This window comes from Chionomys nivalis, chromosome 1 (assembly GCF_950005125.1).
Source record: "Chionomys nivalis chromosome 1, mChiNiv1.1, whole genome shotgun sequence".
NCBI classification, from domain to species: domain Eukaryota; kingdom Metazoa; phylum Chordata; class Mammalia; order Rodentia; family Cricetidae; genus Chionomys; species Chionomys nivalis.
In genome coordinates this window covers 139,537,822-139,552,797 of record NC_080086.1, presented here as the reverse complement: position 1 = coordinate 139,552,797, position 14,976 = coordinate 139,537,822, and the positions used below count along the sequence as shown (strand labels likewise).

Here is a 14,976-nt window from a genome sequence, read left to right as displayed (position 1 = left end):
CCCTGCTTCTAATCAGGTCTTCATCTACATTTTACATTTGGTATATTATAGAACATTTTTCCTTTTTTAAAAATGATCAATTATGATAATTGCTACCCTCCTATTTATTTTTAGTAACAAGCAAATTTAAAACTCAAACTGCTTCAGAACTTTTGCAGGCTATTATAAGATCATTTTTTTCTTATACATCAAAGAAGACCAATGGCTGGGGCATCATCTGTGCCTGAGACTCTGAGAATACATGAGCATGCATTCCAAGCAGATACTTAGTGAGCACCTGAGGGCTCTGGAGGAGCAGACGGGTTACAACAGGAAATGACTGGCATTTTTGATGGAGGTGGGTCTTGTATCTATCTGTTGCTTTCATTGGTTAACTAATAAAGAAACTGCCTAGGCCCATTTGATAGGCCAACCCTTAGGTGGGTGGAGTAAACAGAACAGGATGCTGGGAGAAAGAAGCCGAGTCAGTGAGTCGCCATGATTCTCCCACTCCAGACAGACGCAGGTTAAGATCTTTCCTGGTAAGCCAGCTCGTGGTGCTACACAGAATATTAGAAATGGGTTAGATCAATATGTAAGAGCTAGCCAATAAGAGGCTGGAGCTAATGGGCCAAGCAGTGATTAAAAGAATACAGTTTCCGTGTAATTATTTCGGGGCATAAGCTAGCCATGCGGGCGGCTGGGTGCTGGGGACGCAGCCCTGCCGCTCATATTACAACACATTTTATTTACACCTTTCCAACTGAAGGTGGGTGATGCAGGTGTTAAGAAATACAGGACAGTGACTATGGCTCACAAGTAGAGTCTTTTTTTTTTTTTTTTTTTTTTTTTTTTTGGTTTTTTGAGACAGGGTTTCTCTGTGGTTTTGGAGCCTGTCCTGGAACTAGCTCTTGTAGACCAGGCTGGTCTCGAACTCACAGAGATCCGCCTGTCTCTGCCTCCCGAGTGCTGGGATTAAAGGCACAAGTAGAGTCCTAACCTAACATCTATAAAACCCTGCATTCAATCCCAGTCAAAGAAGAAAGAAAAAAACACAGACAGATACAGATAGACACACCACACTCCTTGGCTGAAACACACAGTTTAAGCTGATATACACTGAATCAAACATTACAGCATTTATTAAAATGTACATTTCTGCCGGGTGGTGGTGGCACACACCTTTAATCCCAGCACTTGGAAGGCAGAGACAGGTGGATCTCTGTGAGTTCAAGAGCAGCCTGGTCTACAAGAGCTAGGTCCAGGATAGGCTCCAAAGCTACAGAGAAACCCTGTCTCAAAAAAACAAAAAAGAGTACATTTCTATGGTTTTATGTACTAGCTAAATAGTGAACAAAAGAGTATTTATTTACTTACTATTTTATTTTATTATTCTTTTGAAGACAAGGTTTTACTGTGTAGCCCTGACTGGCCTGGCATACTCTGCGTGGCTTAAGCTGGCCTTGAATTTGTGGCAACCCTCCTGTGTCAGCCTTGAGAAAACTGGGATTACAGGTACATGCTACCAAGTCTGACTCCAAGGAATTTTATCATGGGGAATGTGGAAAGCTGCTGGTATTTCCCTAGTGTACTGGGACACATTCCTTCCATGGCCTCAGTACCACCATATACAGAAGACAGCTGCTTCCTAGGCCTTTCCAGGAACTTCACACACCTGTCATAGGCAAAGTTGGTGGTTCACACGATTATTTATATAACATTCTTACTAGCCCAGCTGGCTCCTTATGTAGCCAACAAGAATGACCTTGAATTCCTGAGCTACCTGTTTCTACCTCCCCAGCAATGGGATTACAAGTGCGGACCACCGCATTTGGGTTTTATGTGGTGTTGGGGAGTAAACTGAGAGCTTCACACATGCTATGTAAGTCCTTTACCAACTGACCAACAGCCCCGGTCATTCTGCACCCTTTCCTTTTCTTAATTTTTTTAATGTTTGCTTGCTGCCCTGCCTGACTCCTTGTCTGTCCATCCATCCACGTGTGTGCGTGCTTGTGTGGGTGTAGGTTAAAGGACAACTTTTAGGAGTCAGTTCTTTCCTTACACCACAAGGATCCTGGAGATTAAATTCAAGTGTCATGCTTGATGGCAAAACCCCCCACTCACTGAGCCTTCTCGCTGGCTCTGAATGTCCGGCACTTTAAACTACACTTAAAATATTTCATTCTGAATGAATAGCTTACACACGAAAGTGCCAAAGAATACAGAAAAGAATGGGAATCAGGCTGTGGTAGGGTATGCCTGTAATCTCTGCCTCAGGAGACAGAAGCAGAACCAAGGTCATCGTTGGCTACAAAGTGACTTTAACCAGCCTGAGTCACAGAGACCCAGCCTCAAAGAACAAAACCCAAACTATACATGCACACAGACAGAAAAGGAGTAAGACGGATGTAATGTAGGCATGGTGGCACATGCCTGCAATTGATGGAGGTGGGTTTTGTATCTATCTGTTGCTTTCATTGGTTAACTAATAAAGAAACTGCTTGGCCTTTGATAGGACAGAAAATTAGGTAGGCGGAGTAGACAGAACAGAATGCTGGGAGAAAGAAGCCGAGTCAGGCAGTCGCCATGATTCTCCCACTCCAGACAGATGCAGGTTAAGATCTTTCCTGGTAAGCCAGCTCGTGGTGCTACACAGAATATTAGAAATGGGTTAGATCAATATGTAAGAGCTAGCCAATAAGAGGTTAAAACTAATGGGCCAAGCAGTGTTTAAAAGAATACAGTTTCCGTGTAATTATTTCGGGGCATAAGCTAGCTGGCGGCCAGGAGCTGGGCGGCAGGAACGCGGCCTGCAGCTCCTACTACATGTAATCGCAACATTACCCCTCTCAGGGCTGAGACAGGAGGATCTCACATTCCTGACATACATACACAGGTAGACTCCATGTTCAAAAAAGAAATAAAAACAAAACAACAGCAATAACAAATTCACCAAAACCTAGCCATCATTTTATGTTAAGAAGAACTATAAAATGTATTATATTTCAAGCAAAATCATTTCAAAGTCAGTTCAGTAGGTACTTGAGATTTTATCATTTGTGTGCCCAGCATCATGAAGAAAGTCCTCTATAAAATTCTAGTCCCACAATTGCATAGTTAAAGAGGGAAAAATGGAAACGATACACCGTTTACAGGTGGAGCCGGAAGTACTTGCATACCCACCATTTTCAAAAGGTCAGCAGACTCCTGATTAGTCATTTCTTGGTTATTCAATCTTCTGCATTTCCCCAGGTGATGTCACAGCAAGAGAGAGGGAAAAAAGGCACACGTGACACACTGGCATTTGCAGTTCTTACTATATGCTAATGACTACGAAGACAGTATGTTAGTATGATTTAAATACCAAGAAATTGCAGGCTGCTCGCTCAGCAAAGGATTTCCTCTATTTAGTAAAATTTTAGAATGAAAGTATTATGTCAAGAGTTGGAAACTCTCTTCTAAGAACTAAAATAATACTGATAAGTTTGAATACAGAGGTAATTTGCAATAATAGACTCTACTGCAAGATTTGTGACATCTATCTATCTATCTATCTATCTATCTATCTATCTATCTACATACATACACACACAGGTCTCATTCTGTAGTCTAGGTTTGCCTTGAACTCCTGGGTAACCTCCTGCTTCAATCTCCTTCTGTTGTGGAATTAATGGTGTGAACCACTATGCTTGGCTTTGCAAGTATATATTATCAACACTTTTTCTACACAAAGGGTGAAGCCTGTGAGAAAAGTGTGTTGCTAGTGCCAAATCTACAAAGGAATTAAAATAAAAGAAGAAACATAATATACAAAAGTATTTTCCCTTCAAGTTTTTCAAAAACTGTTCATTTATCTATTCTCCCTACTGTGTCTAGTTAGTACGCCCGCATGTGTATGTGCATGACATCATCCACTGGAGTGTGGGAACCCACCAGTGGTTAAATGTCTAGAGAAAAGTGATCCTGTCCCACGGCCACCAATTGTAAATAGCTCCTCAGAGGACTTTGAGAGAGCCCTTCCCCCCCATGCTAAATTTTCTTAAGTTAAAAACCTTCTGTGTGTAAAAATCTGTGTTGTGTTTGCACTTAGGAAAGTGTTTGGGACAAAGCCGGTAGGCAAGGTGTTTGTCAAATAAAATGAGCATTTTTTTTTTTTGGAGGCTGCTGGGTAAACTTTATATCCATTAAGCCAAAGGAAAATATACCTTTTCATTATTCTGGTTTTGTCCTATAGTATAAATCTTAGAGACAATTATTAATTTTTCCCATACTGACTTCATTTTTACTTTACTCCAGGTAAGTAAAAATATAATAATCAAAACCCTGTTTTGAAATAGCTAGGTCAGGGCTGGTGATGTAGCTCAGAGGTAGAGGACTTGCCTAGAATATAGTCCTGGACTTGATCTTCAGCATGACATAAAAACAGAAATAAATTAGTAGGAGCTGAAGCCACACTGCTCTTGCAGAGGATTAAGTTCTGTTTCCAGCACCCACATCAGGCCCTTCACAACTGACAGTGCTGGTTGCCTCCAAACTAGTGGCAATCCTGCCTTATTGCTGCAGTTACTGGGGCTATAGGTAGACAACCGTCACACTTGGCAGCTGCTGGCTTTTACTAATTCACATATGCTCTGCCAATGTCAACCCAGCTTCCCTTCCGCCGAGTGCTCACCAGTGTGACTGGATTTAACCTTAGCTCATGGAAGTAAACCCGTGAGTGTGACAGCACCGTTTCCAAACCTCACTTTGAGACCTATGTTGTGGTGAAAGTGTAAACACACACAGAAAGACAAAGTTGCCGGCCTTCTGGGACTCTCTGAAAGAAGATACCGACCATCGGGGCTGAGTATTTTTAACCAGCGGTCTTGTAAGCCTACACCTGGTGCAGATAAAGGGCCAGCTTGTTCTGCCAACTGTGGCAGATGCTTCAGGAGGAGAGCTGCTGGAAAAACAGCGAGCACAGAAGACACAGTCAAAAATAGAATGCACTCCCCTTGAACTATGAACTCTCTTCGAAGGAAGCTGTAGAGTCTTAACATCTGGAATCCTGATCTCTGAACTAGAAAACACTGCAAACTAGAAAACAATTCCTCTACATACTCTCAGTAGGAGCTTCAGGTTTCTAAGCGTGGTAACACAAGGCTGTGTAGAACAAGGCTGAAGAACGAAGCAAGAGGTAAGGACTTAAGTTTGTTAGGTAAGAATTTGTTACTGCCTGTCATTCTGAGGCTACAGTTTTTTTTTTTAATCACTAAGATGGGTAACCTTAGCAATTTACTTGCTTTAGAACAGACTTTAAAGATTCTGAATGTAAACTGAGTTTTTTAAAAGCTTGTTTCACTGTGGCTCACTGGAAAGTAGAAAAAAAAATAAACTGATTAACATAGCTTTTAAGTGGCGACTCTGCTTTAGTTTTGATGCTTGCAGAAACAAGAAAATTACACTGATAAGGTAATGAAATTTTACAGTGTACTGTGTTCTGTCTCTTACATGAGAAAAGGAACACCTCACTATAATACGGAAAGGGCTCTGGCAACAGTATTAACTGTGCCTGGCAAAGTCATTATTTTTTATTGCACCTCTCTCAACTAACCAAGACTATTTGTCTTAAGTTTGCTGTATTAAGATGTCAAATTTTATAGGGTGATTATTATATGGAAATATAAACTATAAATTCATTTTAATGGACGATTGTAATAATTTCCTTGTTTCATTTAAATAATTCTCTCCAGATAGAAATAAACATCCACAGACTGGAAAGTGAAACACTCTCGATACAGACAGTAAACAAAACTGAAACTGAGCAGCTGAAGGTGTACAAGGAAACAGAAAAAAAAAATCAGACTGTCTATTTCAGCAATTTACGCCAATTTCCTTAGACAGGCAAACAACAGTCAGGATTTTACGAATAATTGTGAAGTGTGTAAGCTCAGAACTAGCCCTCCAGCGTACCACCCATGTCAGTTCTCACACCCAATGGTGTTTCAAGAGAATAAACCAGGGTACGGAGAAATTATGCTGCTGACCCTGAACAGACTCTGACTTCTTCCCGCCGTATACTTTCTCCGGGAACAGCAGCACAGGTCATGACAGCATCCTGTAAAACTGAGCAAGCTGCTCGTGTAACAGTCTGGTGCACAGTCGGATTTTTAAGAAGAAGCTACATGAAACTTGGGAAACTCAATTATTTAAATCTGATGTAGGGCCAGGCCTGGTGGCACCTCCCTGCAGAAAACACTAGGAGGTCAGAGGCCAGCACGGGCTATACTAAAGACCCTGTCTTCAAAGAAACCGGACATAGCCACAGCATTCTGGATTTCACTGCAATACGTATGCTCTGTGTTTTGAGGATGTGCTTTTGGAGGTTCGGGGTGTCCAATCTAAGACTTATCCATGTTAGGCAAATGGTCAATCACTGAGCTACACCCCCAGTCCTTAGATGTATGAATTTTAATTTTCAATATGCAAGTTGTTACTTTATAAATATAGATTTTATCAATTCATAAAATATACCAGTATCACGTCAGCCTACAATAGCCTGGATAAGGTTCACACGCATAAAAATTAATTTTATCACCAGTCATTATAAAGTCACGTGGCTCTGTGCACAATTAAGTCAAATAGCAGCTGAACATGTTGCTCTCCACTTCTGAGAGCACTTCGCCTTTGCCTAACAGACACATGAGAAAAAGAATGCTTAGAATTAGAGTCTGTAAAGTTTAGGTACTGAGCCCAAGACATCAGAAAGTTTTACACACATACCTGTGCAAACTACAAAGTTTCACATTTCTCTACATTAAATTGGTCTACTTTTACTTCCTACTCTGTACATGTACAGACCAAAGTTTCATTAAGATAAAGAACCAAACTAGAGCCACAGCAAGTTAAATACAAGAAACCCAGGTCTTCAGGAACAGGGAGCACTTACTTTGAAGGTAACCGGACACGCTACGGCAGCACCAGCAAAAGAAAATTCTTCCTGTCTGAGACGCACTAATATAGCACAAGGTGCAGGGGAGGGCGGTTCCCAAAGCCTTGACTAAGCTTATGCAAACAGTCTTGTGACGCAAGCGAAAAGTACTTCACTATGCTATGGGAGGCAGGCCTGCCGGCTCGCAGCTGGGAAAACATGATGGCTAAGAGCTGGTAGGTAGCTCAGCATAGGAGCAATTGCTCTGCGACCTGAGCAGGAACTGTTAGTGAAACTCTTAAGCCGCCCCTTTCCTGTTTCTGATTGCACAACACTTGTAACGTGTGCGCTCCTCTGGGGGACACTCCACTTCGAGACAAAGTCAAAAGATGAAATTGGTTGCTGCAGCCAGAGAAGCGGATAGGAGGCTGTTGCTCAATTTGGCAGAGTTCAGTTTTTAAATGAAAACAGTTCTAAGGGTGGTGTGTAGTGGTGACAGTGCACAGCAACACACATGTACTTAGTGTCACCAAATTGTATGCTTAAACTTGACTTAAATGGTATCTTTTGTATTATACATATTTTACTCCAGTGGGATTTAACATTTATTCCAGTGGCTTTGATATTTTCTTTATATATTTCCATAAGTTTTTTGGTAAATTTTAGTAAAAAATCATGTCAAAACTATGAAAATTAATTACAAAACTGGAAAATACAGGTACGGCAGCATCCACTGGTAGTCTCAGCTACTAAGGACCCAAGGCAGGTTCTATGTAGGTCAGCCTGGGTAATATAGTATGAGGGGTTTTGTTGTTGTTATTAAGAAGGGAGCTAAAGAGATACATGTTTTTATTTTAGAAACAAAACTAGTCTAGTTTTTAAATTGAGCAGCAGGATGGCAATATACTAATACTGTGCCAGGGCCTGCTAGATAAGGTACAACATGGGCTCTGGGAAGCTTTATCGTCAGGCGCATGGTTAAACTGTACACATGTAAATATTTTTTCTGAAATAGCAAGTTTTTTTTTTTTTCTTTTTTTGGTAGAGAAAGGATCTTAATATGTTGCTGCTCAGGCTGGGCTCAAGCTCCTGGGCCCAAGTGATCTTCATGCTTCCTAACCTCCTGAGCTGCAGGAGCTGCCCACTGTAAGTCCACATTACTACAGCTGCACATTTACTGTACAGTACTTGTGGGCGCACCCAATGCTTGGCCTCAAACTCATAGAGACACCACCACCACCACCCCTGTCCTGGATGGGTGTGCATATTCACATGTGTAGGGGTGGTGGTGGGGCTTGTGCAGGTCAGAGGCCATCTTTAGGTGTCTTCCTCCTTAATATTGAGACAGAGTCTCTCATTTAAGCCCAGAGCCTGATCAATCAGTTAGGTAAGCTAGCCAGCGTGATTGAGCATCCCTGTTATCTGCCTCCTTGGTACAGGGATTACAGACACTAAACCTGCTTGGTACTTACATGGGTGCTGGGAATCCTAACTGCAGTCTTCTGTGACAAGTGCTTTACTCACTGAGCCATTTCTCCAGCCCCAGGCACTGCTATAAGATTTAATAAGGTTCAGTAACAAAACATTTCTCTAAGAGGAAGACGTATTATATCTAATTAGTGATGAGACTTCAAGGACAGCAAACAAAAAACTGCTAACTACTCTCACCTAAAGATTACTTCCTTTAACAAAGGAGTTTGGGAGATACGCTTCCATACCTTCTGAGAGAATATTTAGAAATATTGCTGAAAGCTGTAGATATAAATATTCCTTCCACATACTACTTAGGGTAGAGTAACTTACCCTAAAGAAATATGGTTGTAAACAAAGATATAGTTGCAAAGATAAAGACTGTAGATTTGTTTGTAATACTAAGAAACTGCAAGCAGCCATAATGACAACACCTAGCTGATTCTTAACACAGGAGAGAGATGGACATAGTAACACATGCCTGGAATCTAGCCCTTGGGGAGGTAGAGGCAGGAGGATTAGGAATTCAAGATCATCTTCCTCTGAAGAGTTGGAGGCCAGCCTAGGCCACATGAGATACTGTCTCAAAACCAAAACAAAACATGGAACAGTAACAAAACATATAACTCCAAAACACAAGACAGGTAGTGGGTAGAGTGCGGCTAGGTGGCCAGGTCTGTTTAGCATGTGTAGAGTCCCAGGCTCTAGCCCAGTGCCACAAACACAATAAAAGAGGTGAACACACTCTGGTACACACATGAAACAGACTTATAAAGCTTTTATAATGATCATTGCTGGATGTGGTGCTTCAGGCCTATAATCCCAGTACTTGGGAGGAAGGAGCAGGAGGGTCATTGTTCTAGGCCATTTGATGCCCAATAGTAAGACCCCATCTTAGAAACAATAAAAGAAAATATTATAAGTGCCTAAAATTTCCTAGCTCCTGTGAGGGTGTGGCTCAGTACATGGCGTGATCACATACAATACCTGAGGCCCTGGTTTGATTCCAAACAGTGAAAAAGTAATTAAAAGACATGAATAAATAAATAAATAATTTCACTACATTCTAAGTGTGTGGACATTCCTCATTGTCTGTCCCTACCACCCTGCATATCACATGCTACTATTCTTCCGTTCTCTAAGTGAATAGAAGTGTGCAGCTGCTAAGCAGCAGCAGCAGAGTCAGTCTAGGAAGCAGAGGAAGTCTAAAACAGGACACATGATAGGACCCACGGCAGCACCAACCGCCCACTTTTATAGCCCGAGTTTTAGAATAGAAATGATTTCCTTGGGAAATAAATGGTGTGTTTAAATGTGAGAGTCAGCAGCAACTAGTATTAATCTTGTCCATAATCAGAAAAGGTGAAGAACATCCTGACAGATAACAAACCAAGACCTTTATTGGGAGCCAGGTCCTCATAGCACACCCCGGTCTGCAAAGCAGAGGCAGAAGAGTCACAAGCTCCAGTCACAAAGCCTACATAGCAAAGCCTTGTTTAAATCATAGAAATAAGAACTCCCCCTTGAGGGACTTTGATTATTAAAGTCCGAGTAATATTTGCTTAGGGTTTGCACTGGCAGTCCTGAAGCACGCCAACGCCCTTGACCAACACCCTAACCCAGGCAGGCTGGCATGAGAGAACTCCACACAACTTCCTTCCTCAAGGTAAAGCAATATGGAACCTGGAGAAGCTTATTACCTTTATGTTAGTTAGATACAAAAGCTTCAAGGTTTTTCCTTTTAAGTCATGTGGTACTACTGTAGATAATGATGTGCACACGCTTGTGCCACTGGAGGCAATTATGTGCAAACACTTACATGGGAGTGCTTGAGAAATAATGTTTCTGCTTGTAAGACGGCTCAGCAGACAAGACGGGTGACACCTAAGTTCCATCCTCCAGACCCACACTAGAAGGAAAAAACCACCAACTCAATAAAAAGCTGTCCTCTCAACTCCACACACACACATCACAGAGTCAGAACAGTATGCCACAGAAAGTACTGAATTAATGACTCCAACTTCAAGACACTCCGAATGGGACTGGCATGCATATGACCTGACATCCTTCAGCAAAGGGAAAACCACTGGTCTCCAATGGCACACCACTGGGTGTATCATGACACTTTAGGACAGGGTGCAGGCCAGCACACAACAAATCCAATGGTATTTTTGTGAACTTTTTGTTTCATATTGGCCTTTTTGATCTTACTGGTTTTTTGCTTGTTTAATTTTTGTGGTTTTTTTTTTTTTTTGGTTGTCTTTTTTTTTTTTAGAGATAGAAAGGGAAAGAGAGACAGAGAAACTATGAGAATGAACAAGAACAGAATTGAGCGGTAGGAAAGTAGAGAGGATTTGAGAGGAGTTGGTAGAGAGAAGTAATTAAAATGTATTATTGTAAATTTTAATTAAAAACAAACAATTTTGGGGGCTGCGGATGTAATACATCGGCCTAGCATTCATGAAGCCCCAAGTTTGAACCCCAGAATCACAAAACAAGCAACACCAACCCGATTTTGTCTCCCATAGTTTTCCCACTGGTTTTTGAGAAGGGCTAGAGAGAAGCTGGAAGTCACAGAGATTGCTCTTGCGCAGTGGAGTGGACTTTCATCTCTGCACTGGGACTGGCCTGGCCGAAACCAGCCATACCCCTCCTAAGGGCAAGAACTACATGAGGAATTCAGATGCCAAAGGGCAGAGGTTTCCACGCAGAGCAGGGCCTTCTATCTGCCAGGTTTTCTCCATTCTGAGACTGTAATCGATATTTATCTTATTAGCAAGAATGGTAATCTTTATCAAAGGAGAAAGTGAAATCCATTTGTGTGTTTGAGTAACGACCCAGAGCTTTTTAGCCTGTCAATTATTTAACTGAATTAAAATTATTTCATAGTTTGCCACTACGAAGTTTCTTAGGGCTTGGTCAGCCCTGAAAATACAAGGACCCGAGTTCAGTCTCTAGAACTCCCATGTCAAAAAACAGGTGACCCATACCTGTAATTTCGGGGACTTGGTGGCCAGCCAGCCTCGCCTACTTGGTAAACTAGTTGGTGGGTTAAGGTCTGCATGTTGAGGAGTCTGGCTCCATCTCAAGAGATATTAAAACCTTCCCCCAAACCTCAACCGAGAGGCTTGAGTTTTCAAACTTGCTTTGAGAAACTCAAACACGGTCTTTAACTGGCTACATCTTTCTCTTAGTTAAAAGGCATTCTATGCTTCCTGCTAAGTGCACCATGTCCTGGTATCTCAAGATCTGCGTCTTTCAAACTATAGTCTCCATCTTATTGCAGCTGAATCTCTGTACTGGAAACAGAACAAGGTGAAAAAAGAAAACGTTTCTCTCTCTTGGACTTTCCACCATACAGTTTGTACTCTGCTGAAAAGGAACACTACTGTACTGTTGCTACTTTGTATAGGGCATATTAGCAAAAATGGAAAGGTAAGCTTTTCCTATTGGTGCATTGTTGTGAGATATTTGAACACTGTGAAGAGGCATTGCTGTGATTGGTATAATAAAAAGCTGCATGGCCAATAGCTAGGCAGGAGAGACAGGCAGAACATCCGGGCAGAGAGAAGATAATACAGGCACACAGGATAATGGATATGAAGAATGAGCTGGAAACACAGAATGGGAGAGAGGTAAAAACCATATGGTAGAATGTAGATTAATAAAAATATGGGCTAATTAAAGTTATAAGAGCAGAGCTTACATAATTAATAATAAGTCTCTGAGTCGTTATTTGTGGGCTGGTGGTCCTCATGAGAAACATACTGCAGCGCGTCCTATCTATACACCTAAACGGAGAATACACAGAAAGACAACTCGCCACACAGCGAGGTTTTCACAGCTCACAATGCCAACAGCACATAACAAGGACGGCTAACTGGTTATGGGCACTGCTCAGTGGAAAAACGCATGCTTTAGTTAGTATGTAGGCGGCCTTGGGAAGACTCCTCACACAAAGACAATTCAAGCTTGCAATGGGAGGCCGAGACAGAAGGATCATTGAATTTACAGGCTACCTTGGGCTACATAGTGAGACTCACAAGAAAAATAAATTAAAAATTCAAAAAAGCACAAGAAGATAAAACATGATTAATTGCACTTTTAGATTCTAAAGTCTTAAACACACTAATTATAAACTAAATCGAATGCTGTAATAGCCGATACAAGCAAATCAAGTATCACTAAGTGATCAGAGATGAAGGACAGGATCACAGGTGATTTTCTTTCATTATTTTCTGTAGTGACTATGTCGCTAACTACCTGGAAACATCAATTAAGTTTCAGGCAGCCAGACTGAGCTTTAGCTAAAGACAGCTGTGCTACTAATTAGAGCTAGATGTTTTACAAGCTAGGCGGATAATGCAGCAGTACTTGGTCCCGAGTGCAGGCTATGAATCCAAAGAGATTTAGCTTCTCCTTCTAGAGTTCTCCAGTTCCAGTGCACCGTAGGCTCCCTTGTCTTTCCAGCTTCTTTTCACTTTCTTCCTTTGTTTTCTTTTTAAAGACAGGGTTTCACTATGTAGTCACAGCCTTGAATTTACCCCCTCCTCCCTTAGCCTCCCATGTGCTGGGGTTGTGGTGTGCCCTATACCATTCATGACTCTAGTCTTTTCTTTTTTCTCCCTATCGCTAACGCCAGGAAGTTTCAGTTTTACATTTCAGCCTGCTACAAGGCTTAGAAGTTCTCAGCTGGCTCCTACCTGCTTCTCCAAGAATCCATCTAGTGACTCATTTGTTCTCTTAGCATTCTAACAGTTTGACAAGACAGACTTGGCAGATATACTAACAGATCGCTGCTCCCGGGGAAGCTGCATATAAGAATATGGTGATTTGAAGGCTGGAGCAATGGCTCAGTGCTGAAGAGTACTGGCTGCTGTAGCAGAGGACCTGGGTTCTGTTCCCAGCACCCACACAGCAGCTTAGACTCATCTAGATCTCCAGTTTCAAAAGATCTGATACTCTCTTCTGACCTCCCTAGGCAACAGGCACACACAGTGTTTTGCAGGCAAAACACTCATATGCATAAAAAAAAATACTCATACACATAATCTTTAAAAATGTGATTTTATTATTATTTTGGCATTTATTGTTTTCTCAAATGCACTAGTTCATGAGATCCTGTGTCTTTGACTCTCAAGCAGCCTGAACTACAGGTAGGCATACCACAACTGGCTTTGACTGTGGGATTCTTTTTCATGCTGTCTCCAACATAAATCCCCAAGCAGAAGGGCACGGAGGACAATATAAATGAGGCATTGTGGTGTGTGACGTGGCAGAGGAGACAGACAGGAGTACAGGGAGCTTTTGAGGCCACACTATCTCCTTCCTTCTTGAAGAAGGAACTTACCAAACAGATTAAGCAACCTCTCATCAACTGCAAGACAATTTGTACCTACTTATTCTAGTAGATTAAACAGGGAGAGAAGGCAGGGAGCAAGTACACAAAATGACAGAGAGACAATGAAGTCTGTCATAACTGTCATCACAGCTCAGTGCTTAAAGTAACTCTGAGGGCTGACACCTTCAGTCCCGGCACCCAGGAGGCAGAAGCAGGCAGATCTCTGTGAGTACAAGGCCAGGTTACATAGTGAAGTCCATGAAATCCTGACTTAAAAAAGGAGTACATGACCTAAAGACAATGAATATATACCAAGAGAAAGACTAAAGTACAAACAATAGGGTCAGAGAGGTAGCTCAGCTCGCAGCTCTTGCCTCACTAGCAAGTGTCTGGTTCAATCTCCAGCAGTACACATGGAGTACACTACACTGGAGAGCAGCATCTACTGCAGGACAAGACTGCCACCTGCTGACAGAAACCTGCACTGTGGCGATGTTTCTGACTTCTGGGATTGTGTGTGTGTGTGTTGCTTGTTGTTTTTGGATAGCTGTTTGCTTAATTAAACAATTATTTATTTTAGGGATAGTCTTACTATGCACCCCTAGCTGGCCTGGAACTCACAGGCTCCATCTGTTTCTGCCTCCTGAGCGCCACCTGCGCAGTGAAGAACGATACTTTAAGGGAGCAGAACAACCTCTCGGGTAAGGTGTTCACACTACATTTAATCAGAGGTGAAAACGCCAAAGTTGTGGCACACGCCTATCGGCCCGAGGCACGATATGCAGTTAGAAGCTAGATGACACAAGAAACAAGAAAGGGCCACCTCATTCTCCTGGTTCTGGTTTGACTATCCTGCTGGCCGACACCCATGACCTTCAACATAATGAACTACGCGCCCTGCTGAAGGAGCACCACAAACTGTTAAATGACTAATGAACCACAGTTAACTCCCTGTCACACATGCAAAGGGAAGGGTCTCTTTCATTCCTGATGGTTTTGGTTTTACTGCTTTGGTTCTGCTGCTGTTTCCTCCTCCCTTCTTCCTCCTTTTTTTTTTTTTACATTAGGATGGGATCTCATGCAGTAGCTGATGCTAGCCTGGGATAGCCCAGAGTAACCTAGAATGCAGAAATCATCCTGCTCCAGTCTCCCAAGTACTAGGATTATAAGCATGAGTCACCAACCTAGCCTTGATAAATGTCCCTTATCTATCTGAAAGCTCGCACAATGTACCCAGTAAGTCTCCTCTTTAAGGGCAGAATTCTTTGAATAAAAA

General features: G+C 42.0%; 1 protein-coding gene across 5 annotated transcripts in view; it reads right to left on the bottom strand.

Annotated features, from left to right (window-relative positions):
* Positions 1-14,976, bottom strand: part of Nt5c3a (5'-nucleotidase, cytosolic IIIA) — a 38,277-nt gene that overhangs the window by 12,344 nt on the left and 10,957 nt on the right. For 3 of the 5 annotated variants that reach the window (XM_057788074.1, XM_057788082.1, XM_057788089.1), the window contains one exon: positions 3,163-3,217. The exons of 1 other annotated variant lie outside the window; for it this stretch is intronic. In XM_057788074.1, coding sequence (XP_057644057.1) covers positions 3,163-3,198 — 36 coding nt within the window. In that variant the 5' untranslated portion in view covers positions 3,199-3,217. Of the gene's footprint in view, positions 1-3,162; positions 3,218-6,907; positions 7,153-14,976 lie in introns of those variants that run through there. One more of the 5 variants, XM_057788069.1, reaches the window with a different exon arrangement.